This window comes from Eucyclogobius newberryi, unplaced genomic scaffold, assembly GCF_026437365.1.
Source record: "Eucyclogobius newberryi isolate DKJ021-1_F unplaced genomic scaffold, fEucNew1.0.hap1 SCAF_19, whole genome shotgun sequence".
Taxonomy (NCBI): domain Eukaryota; kingdom Metazoa; phylum Chordata; class Actinopteri; order Gobiiformes; family Gobiidae; genus Eucyclogobius; species Eucyclogobius newberryi.
In genome coordinates this window covers 34122500-34137837 of record NW_027315823.1, presented here as the reverse complement: position 1 = coordinate 34137837, position 15338 = coordinate 34122500, and the positions used below count along the sequence as shown (strand labels likewise).

General features: G+C 41.4%; 1 protein-coding gene across 2 annotated transcripts in view; it reads left to right on the top strand.

Moving 5' to 3' along the window:
* Nucleotides 1-2858, top strand: part of LOC140366087 (uncharacterized) — a 3027-nt gene extending 169 nt beyond the window's left edge. The window contains exons 1-3 of one of the 2 annotated variants that reach the window (XM_072452760.1): nucleotides 1-100; nucleotides 1631-1681; nucleotides 1869-2858. The exon at nucleotides 1-100 is cut by the window's left edge and continues 169 nt beyond it. In XM_072452760.1, the coding sequence (XP_072308861.1) occupies nucleotides 1-100; nucleotides 1631-1681; nucleotides 1869-2755 (1038 nt within the window). In that variant the 3' untranslated portion in view covers nucleotides 2756-2858. The remainder of the gene's footprint in view (nucleotides 101-1630; nucleotides 1682-1868) is intronic. The other variant, XM_072452761.1, reaches the window with a different exon arrangement.
* The last annotated feature ends 12480 nt before the right edge of the window (nucleotides 2859-15338 follow it).

Here is a 15338-nt window from a genome sequence, read left to right as displayed (position 1 = left end):
GACACCATTTTGGAGTATCAGGAGGAGATTGCGATCCGGGAGCGAGAGAACGATCATCTGAGGCGCAGGCTTCGGGACGCGGGCATCGAGATATGGCCAGGTGCTAATGCTAGTGTTAGCATGCTAACCGGGATCCCGTTAAGTGTTTGCCGAACAAAGACGCGAAATAAGATTGAGGACATGTTTGCGTCGCACAAACCAAACATGATTCCGAAAACTGTGTTTAAACGGACATTTGGCTCAAATGTTGAGGATATAGAGATGCTAGCACATTAGCAACCTTTGTTTGTAAGCTAACTAGCTTTCATTGGTGAAGCAGCTCTGTGGGAGTCCTCCTACGAGCATTTGTTTGCAGAAGAGCTAAATCAGAACGCAGCTGCTACTAGACTCACCTATTGTCTAAGTCGTTTCTATTGAGATTCAAAATAATGTTGATTTTAGATGAATAGTCTAAAGTTTTAATGGCTTTGTGGTGTATGGAAAAATTGAAGGTGCAGCTAGGCCTCAGACAAATGGTAGAAAGATGCCCAAATCACAGTTGAATTAAATGTCGATCTTTGGTTAGACATTGTTTAGGTAATGATCATTGCATAATCTAGATTAGAATGTGAACGTATGGTTATATTTTACCTCAAGGATGCATTTATTGAGCGTCTGCGTGATGTCACGCAGGCACTATATGTTCTTGTATTTCACGTATTTTTTATTTATTATATTTTCCAGGATTTTCCATTTAGCCAGTTTCAACTCCTTAACGCTTCAACCGATTTCAACATGTTATACCTCATTATGATCGCTTTCACAGTAGTACGTGTGGTATTACTTTTGACATTTGAAAAACTTGTACTTTTTACAGAATTTGCAAAAGTATTAGTACTCCATTCAGCCAGTTTCAAACTCCTTAACGCTTTAACCGATTTCAACAAGTTATACCTCATTATGATCGCTTTCACAGTAGTACGTGTGCTATTATGTTTGACATTTGAAAAACTTGTACTTTTTGCAGAATTTTCAAAAGTATTAGTATTTTTTCCCCATTTAAATGAATTTGGGCATTACGAGTGTCTGCGGAATTCTTTAGACTTTATTCTTTAGGCTTTATTCTTTAGAATTTTGCGGAGCCAGTCGAGAGAGAGAGAGGGGGGGAGAGGGGGACAGAACATATAGTGTCTGCGTGATGTCATCACGCACAGACCTATATGTTCTTGTATTGTGGAGAGGGAGGGAGGGAGAGAGAGAGGGAGGGAGGGAGAGAGAGAGAGGGAGGGAGAGAGAGAGGGAGGGAGAGAGAGAGGGTGGGGGAGAGAGGTAGACTTTAGGCTTTATTCTTTAGAATTTTGGGACGGAGCCAGTTGAGCCAGAGAGAGGGGGGGAGGGACTGAGAGAGAGGGGGAGAGGGAGAGACGCAGACACTCCAGCAATGGCTTCAGCCATTGCAGATTTTCTAGTTCCTTATGTGGTCTAATGTAAACAACACACACATTTAAAGTAGTGTGAGGGTCCTCCTTTTACTGATGTTTATACATTCAGTCCATTGTTTGGACATGTTATTAATCAGGCTGTTCCCAAGTCAAAGTGATGCATTTATTCTATTCATCGTCATTAATCAACATAATGTATTTATTTCCAGACTCGGGGTCCAAAAAAAACGCTCAAGACAGACAACAACAATACAAACAGGGTATTAAAATAAAATTAAACCAATATCCATGTTAACAATGTGTAATTGTACTTCATTTATTACAGACAATTGTTTAGCAGTTATAATAGAGACAAATGCTATGACTATGATTGAACAGTAGACTTAATCTTTATTTCTTTATTTTTATGTATTTTATAATATTCACTGGTGTCTTTGTTTGTACCAGACCGTCCCTCCATGGGTCTGTTGGAAGATGAAGACGGCGAACACCCACGCCGCGAGTGGAGCCCAAGCATGGGCCACGAGGAGCGCATCCCTGTTCAGATCAAGGACAAACGCGACCATCGACAGAACCCAGGCCCTGACCCTCACCCACACCCGCACAACCAACACAGCTCCTCCTGCAGCGCCTCCGAGAACCTCTACCCCCCGCAACGCCCAGAATACCCACAGGAGGCGCCCCACTCTTCTAATCTACAGCAAGGAGTCGAGAATAGGGAGCGAGACGTTCCCAATAGAAACCCAGTTCGTAAAATCGAGCCCAATACTAACCCTACTCCACAGCCTCTTGCGCCTGTCAACCCAAATTGCTCCAACAATGAAAACATTGACATTATTGGCGTTGATAATGGAAGCGGGATGGTGAAAGGTAGATCAACCACTAGGGGGCAGGCTTCTCATATGAGTAACCAAGCGGCGGCCAGTAACAACGTGGAATGCCCCCATCAGAAGTCGCCAATTCAGGGGCACATGTCGTCGTTTTGTTGTAAAGTGTGCGGCGAGGCGTTCAGTCACATGGGGCATCTGCACGTCCACGTTCAGGTCCACACCCGCGAGAAGCCGTACAGATGCGGCGTTTGCGGTAAGTGTTGCAGCTCGTCGGGGCGGTTACAGGAGCATCAGCGTAGCCACACAGGAGAGAAGCCGTTCAGATGTCAGATCTGCGGGAAAGGCTTCACGCAAATGGCCCACCTGAAAGTGCACATGAGAATCCACACAGGCGAGAAACCTTACAGCTGTCCAGTCTGCGGCAAGTGCTTTAGCCGCTCAGACAAAATCAAGCGCCACCTCCAGACCCACAACCGTGATGGGCAGTACTTCTCAGGTCAATAAAGGAGTCAATGTTAGTGTTACGCCACTTGGTGTTAACCAGTGTGGGTTTTTTTTATATGGCGCCTTTTTTGTTTTGTTTTTACTGCAAGAAAACCAGAAACGGCACACGGTTCCCACCGCACCATCACTCTGTGCCATTAGGAGAAATAGGGCTGGGTGACATAGTAAAATGTATAGTTTTAGATTTAGTTTGAGGGAAATCCCACGTATGATCATGTTTTATAGTCCTTTTTAGTAAGTAATTAAAATGTATAAAAACTTGGATTAATATTGCGCTACTGTCGGCCATTGTTAAATTAACTTTCCACACAAAAGTATTCATAGAAATTATGTCCTTGCTTTGGTGATGCTGGTTAATGCCATGAATCCAAATTGTGCACATGGACTACACTTGACAAGTTTAACCCTAATGATGATGGACACATTTACCTTCTGGCACAGTAAAGTCAGCTTTTACCGTACCAAATGTCCATCTTATCTAAACAGGCACCAATTTCAATCTAGTACCAGAGATGGAAGTGCATGGTTACATAAAAGTTCACAAACATCTAACATACTGAACATGATTTAATCAGAGTGTGTGAGTTCAATTCTCGACTGCTGTCAAGTTAGTGCAAAATACTGTAATTTAGCCTTTTACAACTATGTTTTTAAAAGAAATGATTAAAATGTGATCTGCCGCCCAGCCCTATTGGAGAGAATTTCAATGCCCTTAATGCCAAGCTTTCTATTTTTTTTTTATTTTTTATGGTTGGTACCGTTTGAGACAATAACTACTTTTTCGATTAGTCTTCCTTGTTATTTTTGACACTTGACACACAGTAATAACTCCAGTGTTTAGCAGCACAATGTGTATCTTTATATCTGTTTTTTTATTTTAGACTCGCGGGTTTAGCAACAGTTTAGATGATATTTGCATGGACTAAGTGTGTAATTGATGGATGGACACAGTTGCCAGTTTTTATGTAGATGAACTTGTCATTATTTTGTTACAAGACGTTCTGGCACTGGTCACAAATGTATTATTATATTTTTAGATTTATTGTAACTATTACATTACATTGGCTTACAATAAAACGTCTGTACGTCAAATATAGCATCCTGAGTTTTTTTAGGCTGCATTCACTCTTACACAACATGTCAAGATTCCGACTAAACAAAGACAAGTGTGAACTAATTAAAATCGAGTTTTGATTATGCCGTTTTTGAAAGTGGAGTGTCTATTACTTTTGAGTAGATTATTCATGGTTTTACAGAACTAACCAAATAATTATATAGATATTGCTCCAAGAAGTAACTCGGATTTCACCCCATTTTTCATTCACCCAATTCAAATTTTTTGCAAAACATACTACAGAAAACTAACAGACTTGCGCTAAGAATCAGAAATCTATAAATTCATATGATCAAATTATATTCAAATAATTTATTCTCTTGAGTCTTTGTGTTTTTCCAGCTCCTGCAAAAAGATAATCACTACTATTGCTTGTGTACTATTGCTACTACTTCTGAAACTATGACTAAATGAGGGATAGACAACAATAACCTTAGTTATACCGTGGTTTGTCTGTTTTACCTTTAACTGAATTAATTCATCAAACCTAATCTGGTTACAAAAACTTGCAAATGACTAAATGATCAGACACTGACACACAGCAGGGAGGGAGTTTGTTTGAGTCTCCTGGTTAATTAAAGACATTAGGCAACTAAAATGGTTAAATAATGTCAGTGTTTATTTTAGCTTTTTATTTTTTGCATCCAGAATAATATGGGGAAATAATTTGATAATTTATGTCTAAAATAGTCTCTAGATAAAGATCAGCTTTTCAATTTTCAATTCAATTTATTTTTGTAAGGCCCAAAATCACAACAACAGTCGCCTCTGAGGGCCGAATCAACAATGTCTGTGGTGGCGATGGAGTCAGACAATGTCTGTGGTGGCGAGGGACGATGTCCCAGGGTCCTCTGTCCTTAGACTCTCCTCGGCCAGGAAAAACTACAAAAAAACCTCCTTGGGAAAAAGCGTAGAAACCTGGAGGAGTTCCAGTGAAGGAGAGCTCCGACTCTCACAGACGGACACGAGGAGACTAGAGCTGGACCCACTCTTCAGGAAGATGAGGGACCGTCTGAGTTGAGCTGGACCCACTCTTCAGGCAGATGAGGGACCGTCCACACGGGGCAGGGACCACTTCACCAGGAGAGGGGCATCTGGGTCTACAGGTCCTCAGGAGTGGGAGAAAAAGAAAAAGAAGGCGGTGAACAGTTTGCAAGTGGAATTAAAAAATAAATATTGTTTGATAGCATAAGTAGTCAGAAGAAGAGGATAGTGCTCAAGCTGCCATACTTCCCCCAGCACAGTTGCTCCTAGGGCAGCGTAACTAAAGCTGTGGGTTTATATTTCTGTTCCTAACTGGTCTGACCATAAGCGATTTCAAAGAGGAACGTTTTAAGCCTGGACTTAAATGAAGAGACTGTGTCAGCATATTTAACATGGGTCGGGAGCTGATTCCATAACACAGGGGCTTGGTAGCTAAACGCTCTACCTCCTACAGTACTTTTAGAGACTCTTGGGACCACCAGAAGGCCAGCATTCTGAGAGCGAAGAGCTCTGTTTGGATGATATGGTTCTATAGCATCTTTGAGGTAGGATGGGGCCATGTCATTTATTGCTTTGTAGGTCAGGAGTAGAATTTTAAAATTGATTCTAAACTCGACGGCAAGCCAGTGAAGAGACTTCAGCACTGGCTTAATGTGCTCTCTTATTTTTGTTCCTGTTAGTAATCTTGCTGCTGCATTTTGAACCAGTTGAAAGCTTTTTATGGAGCTTTTAGGGCACGCTTGCGAGCAGGGAGTTACAGTAGTCTAATCTAGTCGTTACAAATGCATGGATAAGTTTTTCAGCATCACTTTTAGGCAGGATTCTTCTGATTTTGGCTCTTGTTGCGCAAATGGAAATAGGCTGTTTTACAAGCTTGATTTATATGAGCTTTAAATGAGAGCTCCTGGTCAAATAAGACTCCTAGATTTCTTACAGTAGAACTGGAGGCTACACTGACATTGTCCAGTGTGACTATCTGAGTGTCTCGTAGATGCTTAGGGCCAAGCACAATGACCTCGGTTTTTTCAGGGTTAAGAAGCAGATAGTTAAGCGTCATCCAGGTTTTTACATCCTTCTCACAAGCAAGTCTGTCTACTTGATCGCTCTGATCAGGTTTCATTGATAAATACAGCTGAGTGTCGTCTGCATAGCAGTGGAAGTTAATGCCATGCTTTCTGATAATGTTGCCTAACGGCAGCATATAAAGAGTAAACAGAATTGGACCGAGTACCGAACCCTGTGGCACACCACAAGTTACTTTAGAGCAAGGTGAGGAGCTCTGGTTTACATTAACAAATTGGTACCTATCAGATAAATAGGAGTTAAACCAGCTGAGGGCTGTTCCTCCGACACCTACATCACATTCTAACCTCTGCAGTAGAATGTTGTGGTCGATGGTGTCAAACGCTGCGCTGAGGTCCAACAGAACCAGGACTGAGACCAGTCCATCGTCAGCGGCTAATAACAAATCGTTTGTGACTTTAACTAGTGCAGTTTACTGGCTCTGAACCCTGACTGGAAAACTTCAGATAAGTTATTGTCCTGCAGGTGGCGACAAAGCTGTTTTACTACAACCGTTTCAAGGATTTTAGAGACGAAGGAAAGATTTGAAATAGGTCTGTAGTTTACCAATAGGTCGTGATCTAGATTAGGCTTTTTCAGAAGAGGTTTAATGACTGCATGTTTGAAGGACTGTGGAACATAGCCACTTTCGAGTGAAGTATTTATTATATTAAGAATAGTGTCTATAATTCGGGGGAGAATGTATTTGAGGAGTCTGCTTGGAATGGGGTCTAGGACTCAAGTTGAGCTTTTAGAGGACATAATGGCTGAAGTTATCTCTGCTTGATCAACAGCTGTGAACCTTCTAAATTTACAGGTGGATTTATTTGGGACGTTAGATTTACAGCTTGGGCTAGTTCAGGGCGAATAGCGGGGGTAATTTCATCTAATTTATCTCTGATCGTATTGTTAAAAAATAGGAGGAAATCATCAGAGTTGAGAGAAGCTGGGATTGAGGGCTCTACTGCACTGTGACCATTTGTTAGCCTGGCTACAGTGCTGAAAAGAAACTTAGTGTTACTTTTGTTGACTTCTATTAGATTTGAATAATATCTGGTTTGGGCCTTACAGGACAGCAGGCAACTTTTCCATGCTTTTAGGGGTTCTTCTGTGTGGGTGCGGCGAAATAATCCTTCTAGCTTTCTAATCTTTGTTTATGTGAACGCAGTTCTTCATTGTACCATGGGGAGGCGCGCTTTGGCCTAATGACCTTCTGTTTTAACGGCGCGACAACGTCAAGAGCAGACTTCAGAGAATTCATGGTCAAGTTGACAAATTGATCACTTATACTGGGACTAAAACTGTTCTCAGCAGGATCACATGACATGATCACTGAATATTGGCTCTATTATTTCTTTGAATTTTGAGATAGATTTTTCAGATATTGTCCTTTTCATTATAACTTTATTCTGTGGGGCTGGATGATCTTTAAGAATAAACTGAAAGGTAATTAGGAAATGATCTGACAATATAGGGTTTTGAGGGAAGACAATGAGGTCACTAATCTCTATTCCATACGTTAGGACAAGATCCAGGGTGTTCTTATGGGTGTGAGTCGGTTTATTTACATTTTGAGTGAAACCAATGCTGTCTAACAAGGCGCTGAAGGCATTACTGAGAGCGTCATCACTCATGTTCATGTGGATATTAAAGTCTCCAGCTATAACTATTTTATCCCAGGCTAGCACTAAGTTTGATATAAAGTCAGAAAACTCTGTTAAAAACTCTGAGTAGGGACCAGGAGGTCGGAAGATAACTATGAACAAAACTCCTTTTTGGTTTATCATATTTGGACATGTGATCGACAGCATAAGGCTTTCAAATGAGTGAAATGCATTGTTAGTTTTAGGGCTCATGAGTAGGCTTGAGTGTGAGATCACTGCCACACCACCACCTCGGCTTGTGCTCCTGGCAGTCTGAAAGTTAACATGGGTGGGTGGTGTGGACGCATTTAGTCTGACGTAGTCGTCTTGTTGAAGCCACGTTTCAGTTAGAGCTAGAAGATCTATGTTATAGTCATTAATTAATTCATTAACTAAGAGCGATTTGGAGGAAATTGCTCTAATGTTAAGCAGTCCACATTTTACGTGTTTATTAATTTGGATATTTGTGATTGTTATTTTCCTTAAGTTATTTGGTCTGACGCCTGAAATAGTTTTTCTGAGATGTGACTTTTTGGCATTATTTGTACGAGGGACACGAGGGACACACACAGTCTCTATCTGTCTTGAATCTGAACACCTCGCATGTGACAGAGCGGGCGAGAGTTCAGCGACAGAGGAGCGTCTTAAACTGCTGCTCTGCACCTGGGGCTCATACCTAGATGGTCACTTAACACGACTAAGACTATTGGTCAAATTCCGAACTAATAGGGATGTACCCTCCGAAGTCGGATGGATGCCATCCCTGCGTATGAGCCCGGGCTTACCCCAAAACGCACTCCAGTTATCAATAAAGACTACGTTGTTTTGAGGGCACCATCTAGATAACCAGCTGTTGAATGCTGAAATACGGCTGTACAATTAAGCATTGATCCGATTGGGCAGGGGACCAGAAAATATTAGTGTCTGACATCGACTTCGCTAATTTACACACCGCGGCTACTTGAACTTTGAGCACCTCTGATTGTCTACGTTGGGCGTCATTACCGCCTGCGTCGATCACCATTCGACGGAAACGGTCCCTACTCTGCTTTAAGATCCTAAGATTTCCTCCGATGTCACCCATTCTGGCCCCCTGGTAACACCTAACGCTAGAACTCCAGATTACAAGAGTTTCTCTAGTGTGTTCAACGGGCGTGTGATCGTTGAGGGGAGAAAACCTATTATAGACGTGAAGCTCACGGTGCGTTAAGGTTCGACATTTAGCGCCTTGTCCCCTCCGAACTGTCACAAATTGGTCCCTATTCTGTTCCTAGTCCCGGCTGCACGGGAGACGCTGAGGGGCTGAGCTCAGCCTTACTGCTACTGCTAATGCTAATGCTACGCCCTGTAGCGCGGTCCGGTAGCCCTCGAGCTAACACCTGACTGTAGCTGGACTTCAGCTCCTCTAAACAGCGGATCCGCGCTTCTAACTTCGTAACCCTGGCCTCCAAAACTACCACTACACAGCACTTCACGCACCTATCATCAGAGAAGGAGCCAGGGTTCTGACTCAATATATGACAGCTTAAACAGGTAAAGGTAGGTCCAGCCATGACGCTAGCGGCTTTTATTGTGCAGTTCTACATTTCAAAACCCTTGAGCAAGTTAAAATCGGAAATTCCAAGAGTGATGGCATCATAAAAGTAGTGTTACATGTTCACACATCCTATCACATGAATAGATCAAATGCTTGAGTTGAGTAAGCTTGAGAATACTTTCCAAACGTACATTTGTCCCAGAGTTGGTGCGACTCTTAAGTGCTCCCAAGTGGATAGAAAAATCCTTCTTCAACATTGACCACAAGGGGTCAGCATTGGACCACCTACAGGATGTGACGCCATTATCTGTTTATGCTTCCACGTGTGGCACAGAGAGGCTTCCAGGTTTTTCGATTGGTTTAGCCAAGTTTCTGAAATGGGTTTAAAATAAAAGATTACAGGGGTGGGTAGAGTAGCTAATATAACTCAAAAGAGAAGAATGTTACTACTTCAAAATATTGGATAGGACAAAACAGGAAATAATGTACAAAAGCTGGTACTTGCAAAGGATAGACTACACATTTGTGGTTAACAGGGTAGTCCCAAAACACATGATAATGATGAGCCCCTTGACAACCACATATTCTCCAGCAGTTAGCAGGTCCCGCTGTGTAGTGAGCACTTTGACATGGAGTTATAAAGAAACATGACACAGTTTTACAACAGAATTCCCCCCAAACATGTGATTTTGTGATCCTCCACTGGGATGTACCTATATTTTCCCCTTCTTCATCTGTCGAAGCAAAATTACCTTCTGTTTCCCATTCATTTTTAATATAATTAGTAGATTGGATGTCCAGATTATTAATGCCTTGATATAGTTTATATATTTTTCCCCTTGTGAGATTTCACTCAGAGGGTTACAATGATCATTACTTTGTTTAATTTATTGGTTATAATAACTCCTTATTTGTAAATACCTATAAAAGTCATGTTTCTCCAAGTCAAATGATACTGACAACATGCCAAAACTTTTCATTTGATTTTCTTTCATGATCTGGTAAAAAATAAAACGTTATACCTTTTATCATACAGACCTTATATCTCAGATTGGTGCTGTTTGGTGTAAAACCTTGATCATAGGGCCTAGGACAACCAGTTTGAGATTTTAACATCTTTAATTTGTATGTTTTGATTACCAGGTCGTAAGAGCAGATTTTATCCAGGGAGCAGTAGCATGCTGTGACTTTTATGGATGTGGAAGCAGCCCTGGGTTATTAAATATTCATCAATATTTAGTGGATATAGAAAAGTGAAACAAAGTTTATTATGTGAGAGTGGGCTTTGGACTCAGCTCTGCCGCATGAAGGGCGAACACCTATCCTACTGAGCTAAACTCCCATACCGTATTAAAGTGCTAAATGGATAAAAATAATCATTACACAAATTAGCATATTATCTTATTGAAATATAGGACCACAGTGACCACTCAGACTCTCTGAGTCAAATCATGGCACTATTGAAAGAAAATTAAACATATGGGAATATATCTTGAATTGACACTGACAATGACGAGCCACTCTGTCCACTCTTGTTTATTGTATTTTTATTTTATTATTTATTTATATCATATGTGTGTGTGCATGTGGGGTGTTTCTTTCATTCATGTATTGTTATTGTTTGTTTTTTCTTGTTATTGTCCTTGTTGTACAGTATGTAAAATAAAAAATGTTTATAAAAAAAAAGAAAAAGTTCGAGCACCAGATAGAAGACCAATGTGTTAGAGAAAATGTCAATAACAGCTAATTGTTTTTGGAATGAATAAATGCTTCATACCAAATCGGAAAAGTTACATAGTGCAACTTTTCTGTATACCATGTCCAAACAATTGTCTTGTATTTCTTATTACAGAATGTGGTCAAATAATTCCTAGACTATTATGGCCGTTTTTAATTTTTTCTTTTTATTAAATACTTATTAATAATCCTTTAAAATATATATATATATATATATATATATATATATATATATATATATATATATATATATATATATATATATATATGTATAGGCAATCATTTCTAGCTAACATCTAATCATTGGAAACATGAACAGAGCCTTAGCTACAAACGAAGTTTTTAAAAATTATAGTTTTTAAAGGTCCCATATCATGCAAAATTGACTTTTCAGAGCTTTAACCTTCTTGCAGTGCTATTGGTCCTCATATCTGTGCCCAGATAAGTGTTTTTTTGATCGATTCCTACAGTCTTTAGCTAGAGAACAGTCTCTATCCTTCCCCTTGGATGAGCAGACGGCCTACTCACCAGGACGAGTAATCCTGGTGAGTGCCGCAGCACGCTTCCCTGTTTCAGCCCATCCTCCTGTATTTGTAAGTCTGTTTGTTGAAACTTGGCGCTGCTGTTGCTTCTCTTCTCCTCTGCACATGCTTGATTCCCACACAGGTTTATTCAGTGTGGTTTGAGCATAGATCCATGGATTTGAGACTGTGTGGTCCTCAGAGCGCATGTGCAGACCTCTAAAAGCAGCTGCTGTTCTAAAAGCTCATGTTATAGAGCGGAGCATGAACGGGCCTCTCTGGCCACAGACTGAGCAGCTGCGGCAAAATAAGAATCATGCTTCCTACACAGTAATGCCCAGCGGCCTATGGCGGGGAACAGGCTCATTTTAGAAGAATTCATATACAGTCATTTTATATTTTAATGGCCATTCACTAATTGCCTTGATTGCTCTAACCGCACGCCACTGCCAGAGAGTAAGGCCTGTACAGGAACCTCCAGCACCACATTACTCTCAACAACTTCTACAATTACACATCAGCTACTGACACCAAATCTTAAACATAGTACATTTCATTACAATTCTACTAAAATGTATTCAAAGCAGTTAAGTCTCTGATGAGACTGTTTCTATTTAAAATGTCAATGTATAGGCTTTATAAATACACTAGATTTTCTGGTCCAAAGGTTTTATTTGACGGAACAGCTGCAGAATGACCATTGAACCTTAATTTATTACAACAGTGTTTCCTCTATTTTACTGTTGTGTTTGCATGGTAGAGTTAATCCTGTTTTTTCTGCTACTGACTCTCGGGTGCTGAGAAAATTCCTGTTTTCACCTACCCCCTATCCCCGCCCACATCCCTGTACTTAGTTGAGATTATTTATAAATGTACAACTCTGAGTGACACATGTAGAGTTCTAAAATGTCATGTAGCCACTTTTCTAAAATAATGTAAATTACTATCTGCTGCATGTTACATTGAAATCACACCCTGGACAGGGGCCTGCCCCCCACAGGGCCAACACAGAGACCTAAACACACAGACAATCATTCACTCTCCCATTCATTCACTAGAGGCGGTTTAGAGTTGCCAATTTTACCTAACACATGCATGTTTTTGGACTGTGGAAGGAAGCCGGAGAACTCGGAGAGAACCCTCAGTGACACGGGGAGGACATGCAGACTCAAACATGTGATGTTGGGTCTGGCCCGGGAATCAAACCCACGATCTCCTTCTTGGGAGGCGAGAGTGCTGCTAAATAAGTATAAAATATAGCAGTGCATTTTGACGTTTGACTGGGATTTGCACATGTTCAGTGAGCAGCATTTGGCGAGAGTCTGACTGGAGCAGAGGCCGAGGAGTGGGAAAAGACATTTCCATGTGAACGAACAGATCTGTAATGAGGCTAATGAAGTCAGCAGATTGCGTTTGATCAGGAATCCCCCTCTGCACGTCTACTCGGTCCAGCCGCAACAAACTCCTCCATGAAAAGAGTCCAAAACAGGATTAAGCACGATCGAGTCTGCTGCTTATGTGTTCAAAGGATCAGGGGCTGGAGAAGCCAAAACTGGAATGTACAAGAGCTTTTATCATTGAACTGGAAGACACAGGGCTGTTCTTATTATCCAAAACATTTAAAACTCTGGATCATACACAACGCCACTATGAAGAAGCAAAAAAAAATCTTCTGTTATTAAGCCGTTTAAGATCAACATTGTGGTTTGTAATAAACAAAATGTGAAATGATAATCTTTGTAAAAAGATTTGTTAAAAGATGATCATTTCACGTTATGTGTTTTGAATGTTTAGCAGTTTAGCATCTGTTACTATTTGCATAGTAACAGATGGGTCAGGGTTAGTTCCGGTCTTGGGTCTGGTTCAGGGACTCTGAGGACAGAGCCGTCAGCAGATCTACACAGTGCTACAGTTACAGAGCAGGACGAGGCTCAGGATGATGGATTAGATTGTACTGTGATAGGGTTTATTTCCTGGAGGCAAAGCCACAACACGCTTCACTCATTGAAAAAGAATTTTGTCCAACAAATACATTTTTTAATCCACTTTTCATGTCTTTCCAAGAGCAAGGAAATGGAAAGAGAAGATTTCTGTGTGTTATTTCAAAACATTTTAAATAATTAGAAGTGAGAGATATGTTCTCTATCTGCTCTAATTAAATAGTAGGTAAAAAAACACTGGCAGCTTTTACAGTCAGTCGACATTTAAATTATCTTTGAGCTGTGCTTTGAGAGGATTGTTGTGAATTGAAAGATTTTGTCTGGACACTTACACTGAGCCAGTATCTCTGAGCTGCAGAAGGAAGTCCTCCAAACATGATCTGGATATAAACGTCCCTGAGGGAGATGTGGTTGTCAGACAGAAACAGAGGACTCAGCAGCAGTGGATGTGCAGAACTCCTCTTTAAGTGTTCTGTAAAGATGAGGCCCAGCTGCTCTGTCCCATCTGTGAGTTCCCTCTGCACACACAACACACAGTGGTGTCTGTGGAAGAGGCAGAGATGAAGCTGAAGATGAAGCTAACTTCACACTTTCAGAGACAGAGCTATGAAGAACAGCAGAAAACCGATGAGCGCCTGAAGCAACACTCAGAGGATCAGGTCGTGTCCTGCACCTGTCAGATCAGAGCTGTGTTTCAGGAGCTGCATCGGTTCCTGGAGGAGGAGAAGGAGAGAGCTTTTCACCAGGCGGAGAGGAGCAGCTCCGACAGACACAGCGCTGCAGAGTCTCAAAGAGAGACTTTGAGCTCCAGCATCCAGGAGCTGGAGCAGCACACACAGACACATTGAACTTCTTAAAACTGCCACAGAAACCCACAACAAGGACCCCAGCATCACAGAAACCCTGCCATGCCCAAAGCAGGACTCCTCAACCAGGCCCAAGAAGACGAGGAGTGTGTTCCACTACAGCCCTGTGATTCTGGACCCAAAGACCACAGAAGAAAGTCTGTGTCTGTCTGAGGATCTAAGCAGAGTCAGACATATTGTGAGGTCCTTGATCATCCAGATCAGTCACATGTCTCCATAGAGATACACAGTTTGCCATACTTTGAAACAATTCAGGTAAAGTAATAACATCTCCATAGAGACAAGCAGGTGACAGATCCCCTAATGCAGGCATGTCCAAACTAGGGCCCGGGGGCCAAATGCGGCCCTCAGACCAATTTTTGTTGGCCCTCCAGCTTCCTGCTATGTTGGCCCAGACAACAAAAAGCTGTACTTTTTACTGTGAAATTTGGAAAATTCAGGCATATTGATGTTATACCAACCCACTATTAATGTTCTACGTATAATTAAAGGTGTGGAGGCTCATCGCAATTACGTCAAATGCAAAATTTCGAATGATTCACTTCACTTCGTCATTCAACAAATTCAACCTTGTCAAGTTGTTTGTGGCCCTCTGCACCGTATAAGTTTCAAAATGCGGCCCTTGGTGAAAAAAGTTTGGACACCCCTGCCCTAATGGAAAGGGTACATAGTACAAATTTAATATTGATTTTTTTCTCCCGCATATCCACAACAACTGGAGACAAAATGGCTGCCTCGTCCTTGTGACTGACACATTGTCGTTTCATAACTGATTAGTGAATGTATCTGACGCACCAGAGCGACGAGAGCCTTGTCACACACTTACAAATCAAACAGAAATAATAACAGACATCTGCAGCGCTCCTCACATTTCAACCCTTTTACTGAGCTCACATCTGGGTCCCATATCAACGACCTGCCACCTCTCCCTCAATGTTACCGGCTCGAGTCCCCTCCCACTTCAGAGGGCAAGTCAGGCCAAAGAATATATGGAAATGTGTCCTTTGACTGTGACCTCTGAATGTGTCCTCTGAATGTGACTTCTGACTGTGACCTCACAATGTGTCCTCTGAATGTCCTGTTTCTTCATGTCCTGAACATGTGTCATTCAGCTTCAGAATCATGTGCAATACTGTCATAGTCATGTGCAATACTTTGACATAATGTCAATCATCTTGG